The sequence below is a fragment of the Hylobates moloch genome, unplaced genomic scaffold (assembly GCF_009828535.3).
Source record: "Hylobates moloch isolate HMO894 unplaced genomic scaffold, HMol_V3 SCAFFOLD_12, whole genome shotgun sequence".
NCBI lineage: Eukaryota > Metazoa > Chordata > Mammalia > Primates > Hylobatidae > Hylobates > Hylobates moloch.
This window is the reverse complement of record NW_026652287.1, coordinates 34,532,093-34,543,448: the sequence shown is the minus strand read 5'-3', so window position 1 is coordinate 34,543,448 and position 11,356 is coordinate 34,532,093. Positions and strand designations below refer to the sequence as shown.

The 11,356-nt window shown below is 54.2% G+C and overlaps 1 protein-coding gene across 1 annotated transcript; it reads right to left on the bottom strand.

Moving 5' to 3' along the window:
- Positions 1 to 98: 98 nt before the first annotated feature.
- On the bottom strand, positions 99 to 5,634 carry KLK14 (kallikrein related peptidase 14). Its single transcript, XM_032169061.2, has 6 exons — positions 5,469 to 5,634; positions 5,323 to 5,384; positions 4,280 to 4,451; positions 1,489 to 1,742; positions 1,033 to 1,169; positions 99 to 375 (listed from the first exon to the last, which is right to left on the bottom strand). The coding sequence occupies exons 1-6, from the start codon at positions 5,492 to 5,494 to the stop codon at positions 223 to 225; spliced, it is 804 nt and encodes a 267-aa protein (XP_032024952.1). The 5' UTR covers positions 5,495 to 5,634; the 3' UTR covers positions 99 to 222.
- Positions 5,635 to 11,356: the final 5,722 nt, after the last annotated feature.

The window sequence follows — 11,356 nt, the reverse complement described above, 5'->3', positions numbered from 1 at the left end:
GGGGCCTGGACTCCTGGGTCTGAGGGAGGAGGGGCTGGGGCCTGGACTCCTGGGTCTGAGGGAGGAGGGCCTGGGGGCCTGGACTCCTAGGTCTGAGGGAGGAGGGGCTGGGCCTGGACTCCTGGGTCTGAGGGAGGAGGGACTGGGGCCTGGACTTCTGGGTCCTGAGTGGAGACAGGAGGGCCTGGGCAGCTGACGAGGTCCATCCCACCATGAAGACCATCATTTGTCCCGCATCGTTTCCTCAATCCAGCTTCGGTACTTGCACAGGTTGGTGTAGACACCGGGGTAGCCAGGCAGGGCGCAGCGCTCCATTCCCCAAGACACGAGGCCCTGGAGCTGTCCTCTGCACATCAGGGGTCCCCCAGAGTCACCCTGAGGGGGAGGAACAGAGATGGAGACACTAATGGACAGGTAGCCAGAGCCACCACGGCACAGAGAACCCAAGAAGCATAGTCAGGGAGACAGGCAGAGACACTGGGGTGGACAGTTGGGGACACGGTCCTGCCCCAGCTCTGAGGTCTCAGCCTCGGACGTCGGGGCACTTCCTTCCCTCTCTGCTGGGTCTGGCTCTGTCTCTGTGTACACCTGCCTGTCCCTTGAATCTCACCGGGCCCCTCTCTGTTCGCTCCATCTGTAGAACATCTGTGTGTCTCTCTTTTTCTATTTCCCCGTCTCTGCCTCTCTCAAGGATGCATTAAGATTTCTAGAAGCCTCAGCACAGCCTTTCCCGGACCCATATGAGCAGAGGCCACTCTGCGATCTTTTCCCAACCTGCCTCATCCCACTCCACCAACTACCCTAAGAGGGTTACTCCCACCTGACAGACGAGGAAACTGAGGCATGAATGCTTTGAGTCCATTACCCAGGGGGCACAGGGCTAGGAAGCAGGGTGGCCTGGCTATCGGAGTCTCTCTGTGCCTGCGGTTCACTCTCTTCTGAAGACCTCTGCAGACTTCCATGCTCCTGACATCGTTTGCCTAAATCCCAGTCCCAAATAATCCCTACCACAGCTCCCATCCTGGGCCTTACCTGACAAGAGTCCTTCCCACCCTGGGGAACTCCTGCACAGACCATGCCAGGAGTGATGGCTCTAGGATAGGCCTTCTGGCACACCTCATCCAGGGAGATGTTGATGTTCACGCATTGCAGAGAGGCGGGGTACCTGGCTGGGGGGGCACTGCAGGATTGTAACTGGGTCTACCCTCCCATAAGACCCAAGTGTCCAGGCCCCCAGCCCCTCCTCCTTCCGACCCAGGAGTCCAGCCCCAGCACCCCCTCCCTCAGACCCAGGAGTCCAGGCCCCCAGTCCCTCCTCCTTCCGACCCAGGAGTCCAGGCCCCCAGCCCCTCGTCCTTGAGACCCAGGAGTCCAGGCCCCCAGCCCCTACTCCCTCAGACCCAGGAGCCCCAGTCCCCCAACTCCACCTCCTGGAGACCCAGGAGCCCAGGCCCAGCCCCCTGCTTTCCAAGACGCAGGAGTCCTCACCGATGGGGCTGGATATAGTTCCCCAGCCTGACACTCGGCAGGAGGTCCCGGGGCTGGCACAGGCCTGGGCGACCTCAATGGGCCTGACTGCCCTCCCGATCCGTGCGGGCTGCTGTAGCCGCAGCAGCATGAGGTCGTTGTCGTGGGTCCGGGAGTTGTAGTTGGGGTGCGTCACCTGGCGAACCACGCGCAGCACCTGCTGGGTGGCCTCCCACCTCCTCAGGTTGTGCTTGCCCAGGGCGACCTGAAGGATCCTGGCCGCGACCCCCAAGAGAAGCGCTGCTCAGCGTCGCAGCCGGAGACTCCTCCCCACCCTCCAGCCCGGTTCCCTGGCTGGGCGACGAGTCTTCCCCGAGGTCTAGCCTGCTTCTCACTAACTGCAGGCCGAGCATTCTTGGCCTCCTGTGCCCTTCCCCATGGCCAGGGCATTCTCTCGACCCAGCCCCAGCTGCCTCTCCTTCCGCTCTTGGGCTGAGCTGCAGCTCCTGGCTTGGGAAGCAGGTGATGATTGGGAGAGCTTGGCTCCATTCCAGGGTCTGTGCTGGGCTCCGTGCATTGAGTTCTAAGGGAAAGTGCGTTATGACTCTAGGCTCTAAATCAGAACTGATATTCTGGAGTAGGCTCCATTCTGTTTCTAGCCCGTGCTCTGGGTTCTAGACATCTTAAACTTTTGACTCTATGCTAAGATCAGGATTCGAGATCGAACCTGGATTATGACTTGATATTTTTTGTGTGTGTGTGATGGAGTCTTGCTCTGTCACCTAGGCTGGAGTGTGGCAGCACGATCTCAGCTCATTGTGACCTCCACCTCCCAGTTCAAGTGATTCTCCCGCCTCAGCCGCCTCAGCCTCCCGAGTAGCTGGAACTACAGGTGCCCGCCACCACACCTGGCTAATTTTTGTATTTTTTAGTAGAGACGGGGTTTCACCATATTGGCCAGACTGGTCTCTAACTCCTGACCTCAACTGATCCGCCCTCCTCGGCCTCCCAAAGTAATGGGATTATAGGCGTGAGCCACTGTGCCCAGCTATGACGTAATTTCTGCATTCTGAGGTGAGGTTTCTGTTTTAGGGTAGGCTGAGGGTTTTATTTTGAGCAATGGGTTAAGACCTGGGCTACGGGTTCTGGACACATGGATAGCTCCAGTTTCTGGGTGGTACTCTGGGTTCCTTATTAAGCTCTGGTTTATGAGCCGTTCTTAGACAACAGTTTGAGCTCTGTGCTCCAGATGGGGTCAGGGCTCTCGACATTGGTCTGAGCTCTTGATTCTACAGGTCTGTTTATTTCTTTTTTTTTTTTTTTTTTGAAATGGAGTCTTGCTCTGTCACCCCAGCTGGAGTGCAGTGGCGCCATCTCGGCTCACTGCAAGCTCCGCCTCCCGGGTTCACGCCATTCTCCTGCCTCAGCCTCCCGAGTAGCTGGGACCACAGGCACCTGCCACTACGCCTGGCTAATTTTTTGTATTTTTAGTAGAGACGGGGTTTCACCATGTTAGCCAGGATGGTCTCGATCTCTTGACCTCGTGATCCACCCACCTCGGCCTCCCAAAGTGCTGGGATTACAGGCGTGAGCCACCGCGCCCGGCCTCTACAGGTCTGTTTCATATTGGATTATAGGGCTCTTGGTTCTGGACTCTGGCCCTAGCCCTTGATCTCAGGTTGGGCTCTGGGTTCTAGTTGGAGCTCTAGGTTATGGCCTGGATCCAAGATTCTAGAGTCTGGTTTGCATTCTGGCCTTTATATTCTAGACTCTGGCCTGAGCTTTGATCTCTAGGTTCTAGACTGACCTGTTTATGGCATAGATATGGCTTATAGGCATTTTGTCCTCTTGGCTGGGGTCTGTGTTGTAAGTTCAGATCTAGAATTTAGGAGGGGTCTAGGTTTTACATGGGGCTTCTGATTAGGATCTGCATTCTGGGATTGATTGATTGATTGATTGATTGATTGATTGATATGGAGTTTCGCTCTTGTTGCTCAGCCTGGAGTGCAATGGTGCGATCTCGGCTCACTGTAACCTCCACCTCCCAGGTTCAAGTGATTCTCCTGCCTCAGCCTCCCGAGTAGCTGGGATTACAGGCATGTGCCACCATGCCTGGCTAATTTTGCATTTTTAGTAGAGACAGGGTTTCTCTATGTTGGTCAGGCTGGTCTTGAACTCCCGACCTCAGGTGATCTGCCCGCCTTGGCCTCCCAAAGTGCTAGGATTACAGGCATGAGCCACCGCACCCGGCACATTCTGGGATCCAAACACTGGGTTGAAGTCTGCTCATAGTGGAGCTATAGACTAGACTCTGAACTAAACCTCGGATGTGAAACAGCCTCCAGGTTTTGCCTCTATTCTTAGAGTTGTATGTTCCAGCTGTGAGCAGGGTTCTAGTTCTGGATTTACGGCTAGACTGTAGGTCCTGAACTGGGCTCTGAGTTCTACGTAGTGTCCTGAGTTTCTGAATGTAGACGGGGTCCTGAATTCAGCCACCAATCTGGAATGGGCTAAGCTTGGTCTTGATGTAATGTGTGGCCTCTGGATGAATCACTGGATTAGATGTTTGGTTCTCAGCAGGCCTATGGGTTCCAAGCTTCCCATCTGCTTTCAGAACCTAGGCTGAGTTCGAGATTTATGGAGGAGTCCACATCCCGAGCTGCATTTTTGGTTCCAGGCTCTTCTCAAGACCTCAAACCAGGAGCCAGCCACTACATTGGGTTCTATACAGAGATCCAGGTTCTCAGCTCAGTTCTAGGGCTTTAGACTCTGGAATTCACTGGGTACAGGGACAGGGGAGGGGGTCACTTACGGGCGGCCGCAGTGAGCAGCAGTGATGACCCACTGGTCTGAAAGCAGGGCGCCTCCGCAGAGGAAGCGGCGCCTGGGACCCGCCAGCAGGGCCGCCTGCCATGGCTGGGAGCTCCGGGTGCACGTATAGCCACCAATTATCTTGTTCTCGTCCTCTTGGCTCCGTGTCATGGCTAGGAGTGGACAGGATTGGGTGGGGAAAGGAGATGAGCAAACACTCTCCACTCCACAAGTTTATAGGAATCCAGAACTGACAAATCCCCTTCCTTTTGGTCTAACCCCTAAACCGCCCACCTCTATCCGTCCCACCCAGGGTGAGACATGTCCAATATTGACCCCGTTATTGCCCCAACACGGAGAGCTTTCTGACTCACCTCCCAAGTCACCTCCGTAGCATCTCTTATTTCGTGCCATGGCCACCTTATCCAGGGCTTTGCTACATCTACAACCCTCAGCTCTATGCTCCCATAATTTCTGTGATCACTTCTTGACATAAGCCACATTTTCCCCCAGTGAGTCCTTCCCCAACACATTCAAGGACCTCCCTGTCTCTTTCCCAACGTTCCCACTCAGTGGGACCCCAAGGATCCGCCATCTCTTGCCCCACACTTGCCCCCATCCACCTCGCACACCCATGCCACGATCCCGCCACCCCATGCCACGATCCCGCCACCCCATCGTCCTTCTCCACCTTCCCTCTGACAACAAAACATCTTTTCCACATTGTTTCTTTCCTAACACAGTCAAGTAGAGCCCTGTGATCTTTCTGTTATGACCCACTTGGGACCTAATAGTTCTCTACGATTCCTTATTTATTTTGCACCAGATCTTATAAACACCTCTCTCCCCAGCCCCACAATTTCCTAGCACCTCCACAACTAGGAATTTAGGCCTCCATCACGCTCCCCCATCATGACCCCCAAACCACTCCCTGCTTTTTCTTATGAGGTCACCATGAGCATCCAGGGGCCCCAAGGACCCATCCCCATCTCTTCTCAGAGTCTCCAGGGGACCCCCTTGTCTCATACCCAACCGTTCTCTTACCTATAGCCAGGACTTGAAGTGCTGTCAGCAGGAGGAACATTTTAGGGGCTGAGGGCCAGGTTCTGTCAAATGCAGAGAAAAAGTGAGAGAGTAGGAACCTTCAACAGAACCAGGGGCTGAGAGGCAGAGACAGGGGCGCCACTTACCCAGAGCCCAAGACCCTCAGCGACATGAAGACAGAGCAGAGAGGTAGGGACCAGAGACCAGGAGGGCGGGGCCTGCAGGCTCTGCGGGCAGCAGGTGGGAGGATGCGGAGCAGGGCACAGGTCCCTCCTTGATGTCTTGATGAAGGAAGGAGGGGAGGTGTCTGTCTTCCTAGTCACACTGGCAAAGCCTTTTATCCCTGGTCAGGACAGCTGGCCCTGCCCCCACCTCCCGCCGCCCTGCTTCTGACATTTTTTTTTTTTTTTTTTATTGCCTAGTTCCCATTCCAAGACTCCCTGATCCTATCCCCTCCCTCCCCTCTCTGGCCAAAAAAGCAGCCACAATTGTTCATGAGAACCCGCCCAGGGAAGATGCTATAATCTAGAAGGAATCCTGGGAGGGGATCCCAGGGCAAGGTGGGCAGGGGAGGGATCCCAGTTGCTGGAGGTGGTGGATCTAGTGGTGGAGTCAGGAAACCAGGGTGAGGAGCGTCAGAGGAAAGAGCACGAAGGGTCTGAGAGAGGGAGGAAGACAGGCACTGAGAGAGGGAGTCACGGGAGGAGAGAGAGACGGAGAAATAGAGAGACAGAGAGAGACAGAGAGAGAGCCAGAGAGACACACACACACAGAGAGACAGAAAGAGAGAGAGAGCGAGAGATAGGGTGACGGGGGGGGAGAGAGAGAGAGAGAGAGACACGGTGACCGGGGTGCGGGGGGGAAGAGAGAGAGAGAGAGAGAGAGAGAGACTGGGAAAATGAATAAGAAGATATGACAGTGGAGAGAGAGGAGTCCAGGAATACGAGCACAGAGGAAGATGTGCTCCTGAGAGAAGGAACTGAGGAGAGAGATGGAGAAACAGGTGGAAGCTGGATGTGACAGGGAACAGGAGAGGCAGATGGTGGGAGGAAAACAAGACAGAGGAAAAGGGAGACACAGAGATGCAGGGAGAGAGGGGTGTGGAGAAGGGGAGAGAGAAAAGCAAAAGATGGAGGGAAGAAGGTGAAGATAGAATGGAAACAGACACACAGAAAGAGAAAACAGTGGAGAGAGAGGAGAGAGGCTGGGACGCCCCTACCATGCAGCACTCAACACAAACACACACAGAACAACAGTGATGATGACGAAGGCAGTGCAGACATGAGACGTGGAAGAGAAAGAGGATGGGACAGGCAGGCCGATGGCAGAGGGGAGACTGGAAGGATGGGCACCTACAGGGGACGGGGACAATGACAGAGCAGATGGAGGCTGAGATGAGAGATGGCAGCGCCAGGGAGAGATGGAGAGGAGGGATGGGATGCAGGACGGGTAGGAGGTGGGCAAGAGATACCTGGACCTGGAGCAGAGCTGCCCACCTTGCTTTCTCACCTTCGACTCCTGAGAGGTGGGGGAGCAGAGGCCCCAGCAGGGAGCAGGAAGGTTGGTGCCAGAACTGGCATCCCCCAGCTTGGGATGTGCAGAGGTGTGGGGAAGAGCTAGGTACAGAGACAAAGTGAGAGCTGGAGATGCAAAGAGAGAGTGACAGAGACCCAGAGAGGGGGACAGAGACCCAGAGGGAGAGGGACAGAGACCCAGAAAGGGAAGGGGACAGAGATTCAGAGACAGAAGGACAGAGTCTTAAGAGAAGGGGTCAGAAATTCAAAATAGGAGACGGCAGAGAGCAGGAGACAGAGTGAATGTGACGGGGAAGGATTCTGGCCAGCCTGCAGAGGGGTTCTGGAGCTGGGGGGGTTCCATCCTCATTTTGGGGGAGGGCCTACCCTCCTCAGGCCCTCCCCTAGCCCCTTAAATTCCCCAGTGCTTGTGTCTGTCTCTGGCCCTGGGCAGCCTCGTACCTGGGCCACGTGGTGACCCAGGAGGCTGCCTGCCTCCCTTGGCTACCCCGACTGTTTCCTGGCCTCAGCCTGACTCAGCCTCCCTCCACCTGGGCACCCGCCTAGGCTGGCTCTTTGAGCTGGTGCTTGGCCTGGGTCTGTCTCTACACCTGGGGACGCACTGTCTGTGCACCTGTGTCTGGGTCCACTCACCATCTCTCCCCAGGTGCCTTTCTGTGATTCCTGAACTGTTTCTGTTTAACTATGGGCCTCCCTGCCTTGAGCTGAAGGCCTTGGGGAGCCTTCCCGGCCTCCTCTGCCGTGGTTCAGCCTCTGCATCAACACAAGAACCCCCTCTTTGTTTTTAAATTTATTTTATTTATTTATTTATTTTATTTTATTTCATTTTTTTTTGAGACGGAGTCTCGCTCTTTAGCCCAGGCTGGAGTGAAGTGGCTCAGTCTCGGCTCACTGTAACCTCTGCCGCCTGGGTTCAAGCGATTCTCCTGCCTCAGCCTCCTGAGTAGCTATAGGCACCCACCACCATGCCCCACTCATTTTTTTGTATTTTTAATAAAGACAGGGTTTCACCATGTTGGCCAGTCTGGTCTCAAACTCCTGACCTCAAATGATCCACCCTCCTTGGCCTCCCAAAGTGCAAGGATTACAGGCACGAGCCACCATACCCGTCAAGAATCCCCTCTTTTAAGAAAGGATTCTCTTGGGACCCGGGGATGGGGTGGCAGGAGGGAGCTGCTCTGTGGTGACGAATCAGCTCTGCACTGGATGTGACAGTGATTACACGATTCTACACATGAGATAAAGAGACACAGAAGCCCACATGCACACACACACGTGCAAAGAAATGCGTGTGAAAAATGAATGCGCAGTGTGATCTGTAGTCTCGTTAATAGTTTGGTTTCTGTGTTGATTTCCTGGTTTCCATTCTGAACGACAGTTACACAAGGTGTCACCACGGGGAGAAGTAGGTGAGGGAGATTCCCTACACTGTGTGTGTAGCCTCCTGTGAGTCTGTAATTATCTCAAAGGAAAAAGTTAAAAATAAAACAGAATTTCCTAGTAAACAGAAGGTCTCCCTGTTCCTAAAAAGAACACTACTTAAGCAGAAGGCCTTGGTCAACCCCCAGGAGCCTGGGAGTGGCTCCTTCATGCCACTGTATCCCTGGGATCCAAGAGAATCCTTTCTGTAAAGGGTGGCAGGGGGGCAGGTGCGGTGGCTCACGCCTGTAATCCCAGCACTTTGGGAGGCCAAGGCGGGTGGATCACCTGAGGTTAGGAGTTCGAGACCAGCCTGGTCAACATGGTGAAACCCAGTCTCTACTAAAAATACAAAAAAACTGAGCCGGGCATGGTGGTGGGTGCCTGTAGCCCCAGCTACTCAGGAGGCTGAGGCAGGAGAATCGCTTGAACCTGGGAGGCAGAGGTTGCAGTGAGCTGCGATTGTGCCACTGCACTCCAGCCTGGGTGACAGAGTGAGACTCCATTGCAAAACAAACAAACAAACAAACAAATAAATAAAGAGGGGGTTCTTGTGTTTATGTAGAGCCTGAGCCAGGGCACAGAATGCCTAGAAGACTCCCCAAGGCCTCCAGCTCGAAGGTAGGGACACAGCTGGAGATGCAGCTGATGAGGCCCAGTTCACCGCCCGTGTCTCCCAAGGACTTGCCGTCCCCAGCCCGGCCCTCAGCGCCTGCTGTGCCATGGCCGGGTCGCTGGGTCCTCTTCCCACCACATTCTAGGTTCCCAGGGTATCCGGATCACCACTCCACCACCTGCTTGGCACGGTCTTGTTTGCTGTGCCATGGGAATCGATAAATATCTGATGAATGAATGAACACAGAGCCTCAGTCGCTGCTCCTCTGTGAACTCACGATCTGGTGAAATAGGCCAGCGGGGCAACAGGAAACTCCATCTGGTGTCACGTGTGCTCCCCTGGAGGAGGTTGAGGGGCTGGATGGAGTCTCAGGTGTGGGAAAGGGTTCCAGGAGGAGGGGCAGTCTTAGCAGGTTCCTGCAGATGAATAGGAGTTTGCCAGGGAGGATGGACAGTGTGTGGAGAGGATAAGAGGGAGGTGAGTGGTTTCGAGTAGGGATGGTGGGGCAGCAGGAGGGTGAGAGAGCTCAGAGTGTAGGAGAGAGGAGTGGCCAAGATGAGCAGGGCCCTGATGCTGCAGGGGCAAGAACTTTACTCCGAGGGTGATGGGGGATGGTGGCGTGATCGTGAGCAGGGGAGAGCAGAATCTTTCGGGATACTCAGGTCTGGAGCTCAGGAGAGTGATGGGGCATCATGGCACAGACGGTGCTGGACACCAGTGGTGTGGAGCCCACCTAGGGAGAGGGTATACAGTGAGAGGCCCCGCTGAAGATTCACAGCTCAGGGGGTGAGAAGCAGTTACTCCAGGGGTAGGAGTGATTGAAGAGCTAAGAGGGACACCAGGAGGGAGCAGTGTCAGGAAAGGTGAGAGCTTTTTTTTCTTTTTAAACAAGGTGTCACTCTGTTGCCCAGGCCGGAGTGTAGAGGTGCAATCACAGCTCACTGCAGCCTCGAACTCCTGGGCTCAACCATCCTCCCACCTCAGCCTCCTGAGTAGCTGGGACTACAGGCACGTGCTACCACAGTCAGTTAATTTTTGTATTTTTTTGTAGAGACAGGGTCTCATGATGTAGCCCAGGTTGGTCTCCAACTCCGGGGCTGAAGTGATTTGACTGCCTTGGCCTCCCCAAGTGCTGGGATTACAGGTGTGAGCCACTGTGCCCAGCCAGAGAGCATTTTTTAAACGAGGGAGTGGCAGGGGGGGTCAGATGCCTCTGGAAGGAAGACAGGTGATGGGTGATTTTGGAGAGAAAGGTTTTTTGTGGTGTGGTAGGGGTGGAAGCTGGGCGGAGCAGAGGAGACCATAGGTGCGGACAGCTCTTGGGTGTGAGGGGAGGAGAAGGGTGGTTGACAGTGATGGCTGTTTATAAGAAAGGAAAACCCAGATGGCACTTGGAACAAAAACAATCGCTAACATGTATTCTGTGCTCAGCATAGCCAGGGACTGTGATGAAACCTTGGTTGTTTTTTGTTTTGTTTTTTTTTTTGAGACGGAGTCTCACTCTGTCACCCAGGCTGGAGTGCAGTGGCAGGATCTCGGCTCACTGCAACCTCCGCCTCCCAGGTTAAAGCAATTCTGTTGCCTCAGCGTCTCGAGTAGCTGGGACTATGGGCGCCCACCACCATGCCTGGCTAATTTTTGCATCTTTAGCAGAGACAGGATTTCGCCATGTTGGCCAGGCTGCTCTCAAACTCCTGACCTCAGGTGATCCACCTGCCTCAGCCTCCCAAAGTGCTGGGATTACAGGCGTGAGCCACTGCGCCCGGCAGATGAGACCTTTTTAAAAATGTTTAAATTTTAAGAAAATTTTACAATTTTTTATTGTTGTAAAATAAACATAGCATAGGCCAGGCGCAGTGGCTCACGCCTGTAATCCGAGCACTTTGGGAAGCCGAGGCAGGTGGATTGCCTGAGCTCAGGAGTTTGAGACCAGCCTGGGCAAAACGATGAAACCCTGTCTCTACTAAAACACAAGAGAAATTAGCTGGGCGTGGTGGCGCACGCCTGTAGTCCCAGCTACTTGGGAGGCTGAGGCAGGAGAATCGCTTGAAACCGGGAGGCAGACGTTGCAGTGAGCCGAGATCATGCCACTGCACTCCAGCCTGGGCAAGAGAGTGAGACTCCATCTCAAAAAAAAAAAAAGCATAAAATCTAGCATTTTAACCATTTTTCAGTACAATTCAGTGGGATTCAGCAGATTCGCATTGCTGTGTAGCCATCACTACTCTCTAACTCCCCCAGACGCTTTCATTGTCCTCAAATTCTGCACCCACTAAATGATAACTCCCTGCTTCTCCCTTCCCCAGCCCCAGCAACAATCGTTAGACTTTCTGTCTCTATGAATTTGACTACTCTAGGTCTAGGTACCTGACATAATAGGAATTGGATTTTTTTTTTTTAAGAGATAAGTCTTACTCTGTCACCCAGGCTGGAGTGCAGTGGTGCAGTCATAGCTCACTGCAGC

Bases quoted from the DNA above. Each gene is read 5' to 3' on its own strand.
- KLK14 (XM_032169061.2), bottom strand. From the start codon at position 5,494: ATGTCGCTGAGGGTCTTGGGCTCTGG. The intron at 5,385-5,468 runs GTAAGTGGCGCC...TGCATTTGACAG, and splicing joins CTGAGGGTCTTGGGCTCTGG to AACCTGGCCCTCAGCCCCTA. The intron at 1,743-4,279 runs GTAAGTGACCCC...GGTCGCGGCCAG, and splicing joins GCTGCTCACTGCGGCCGCCC to GATCCTTCAGGTCGCCCTGG.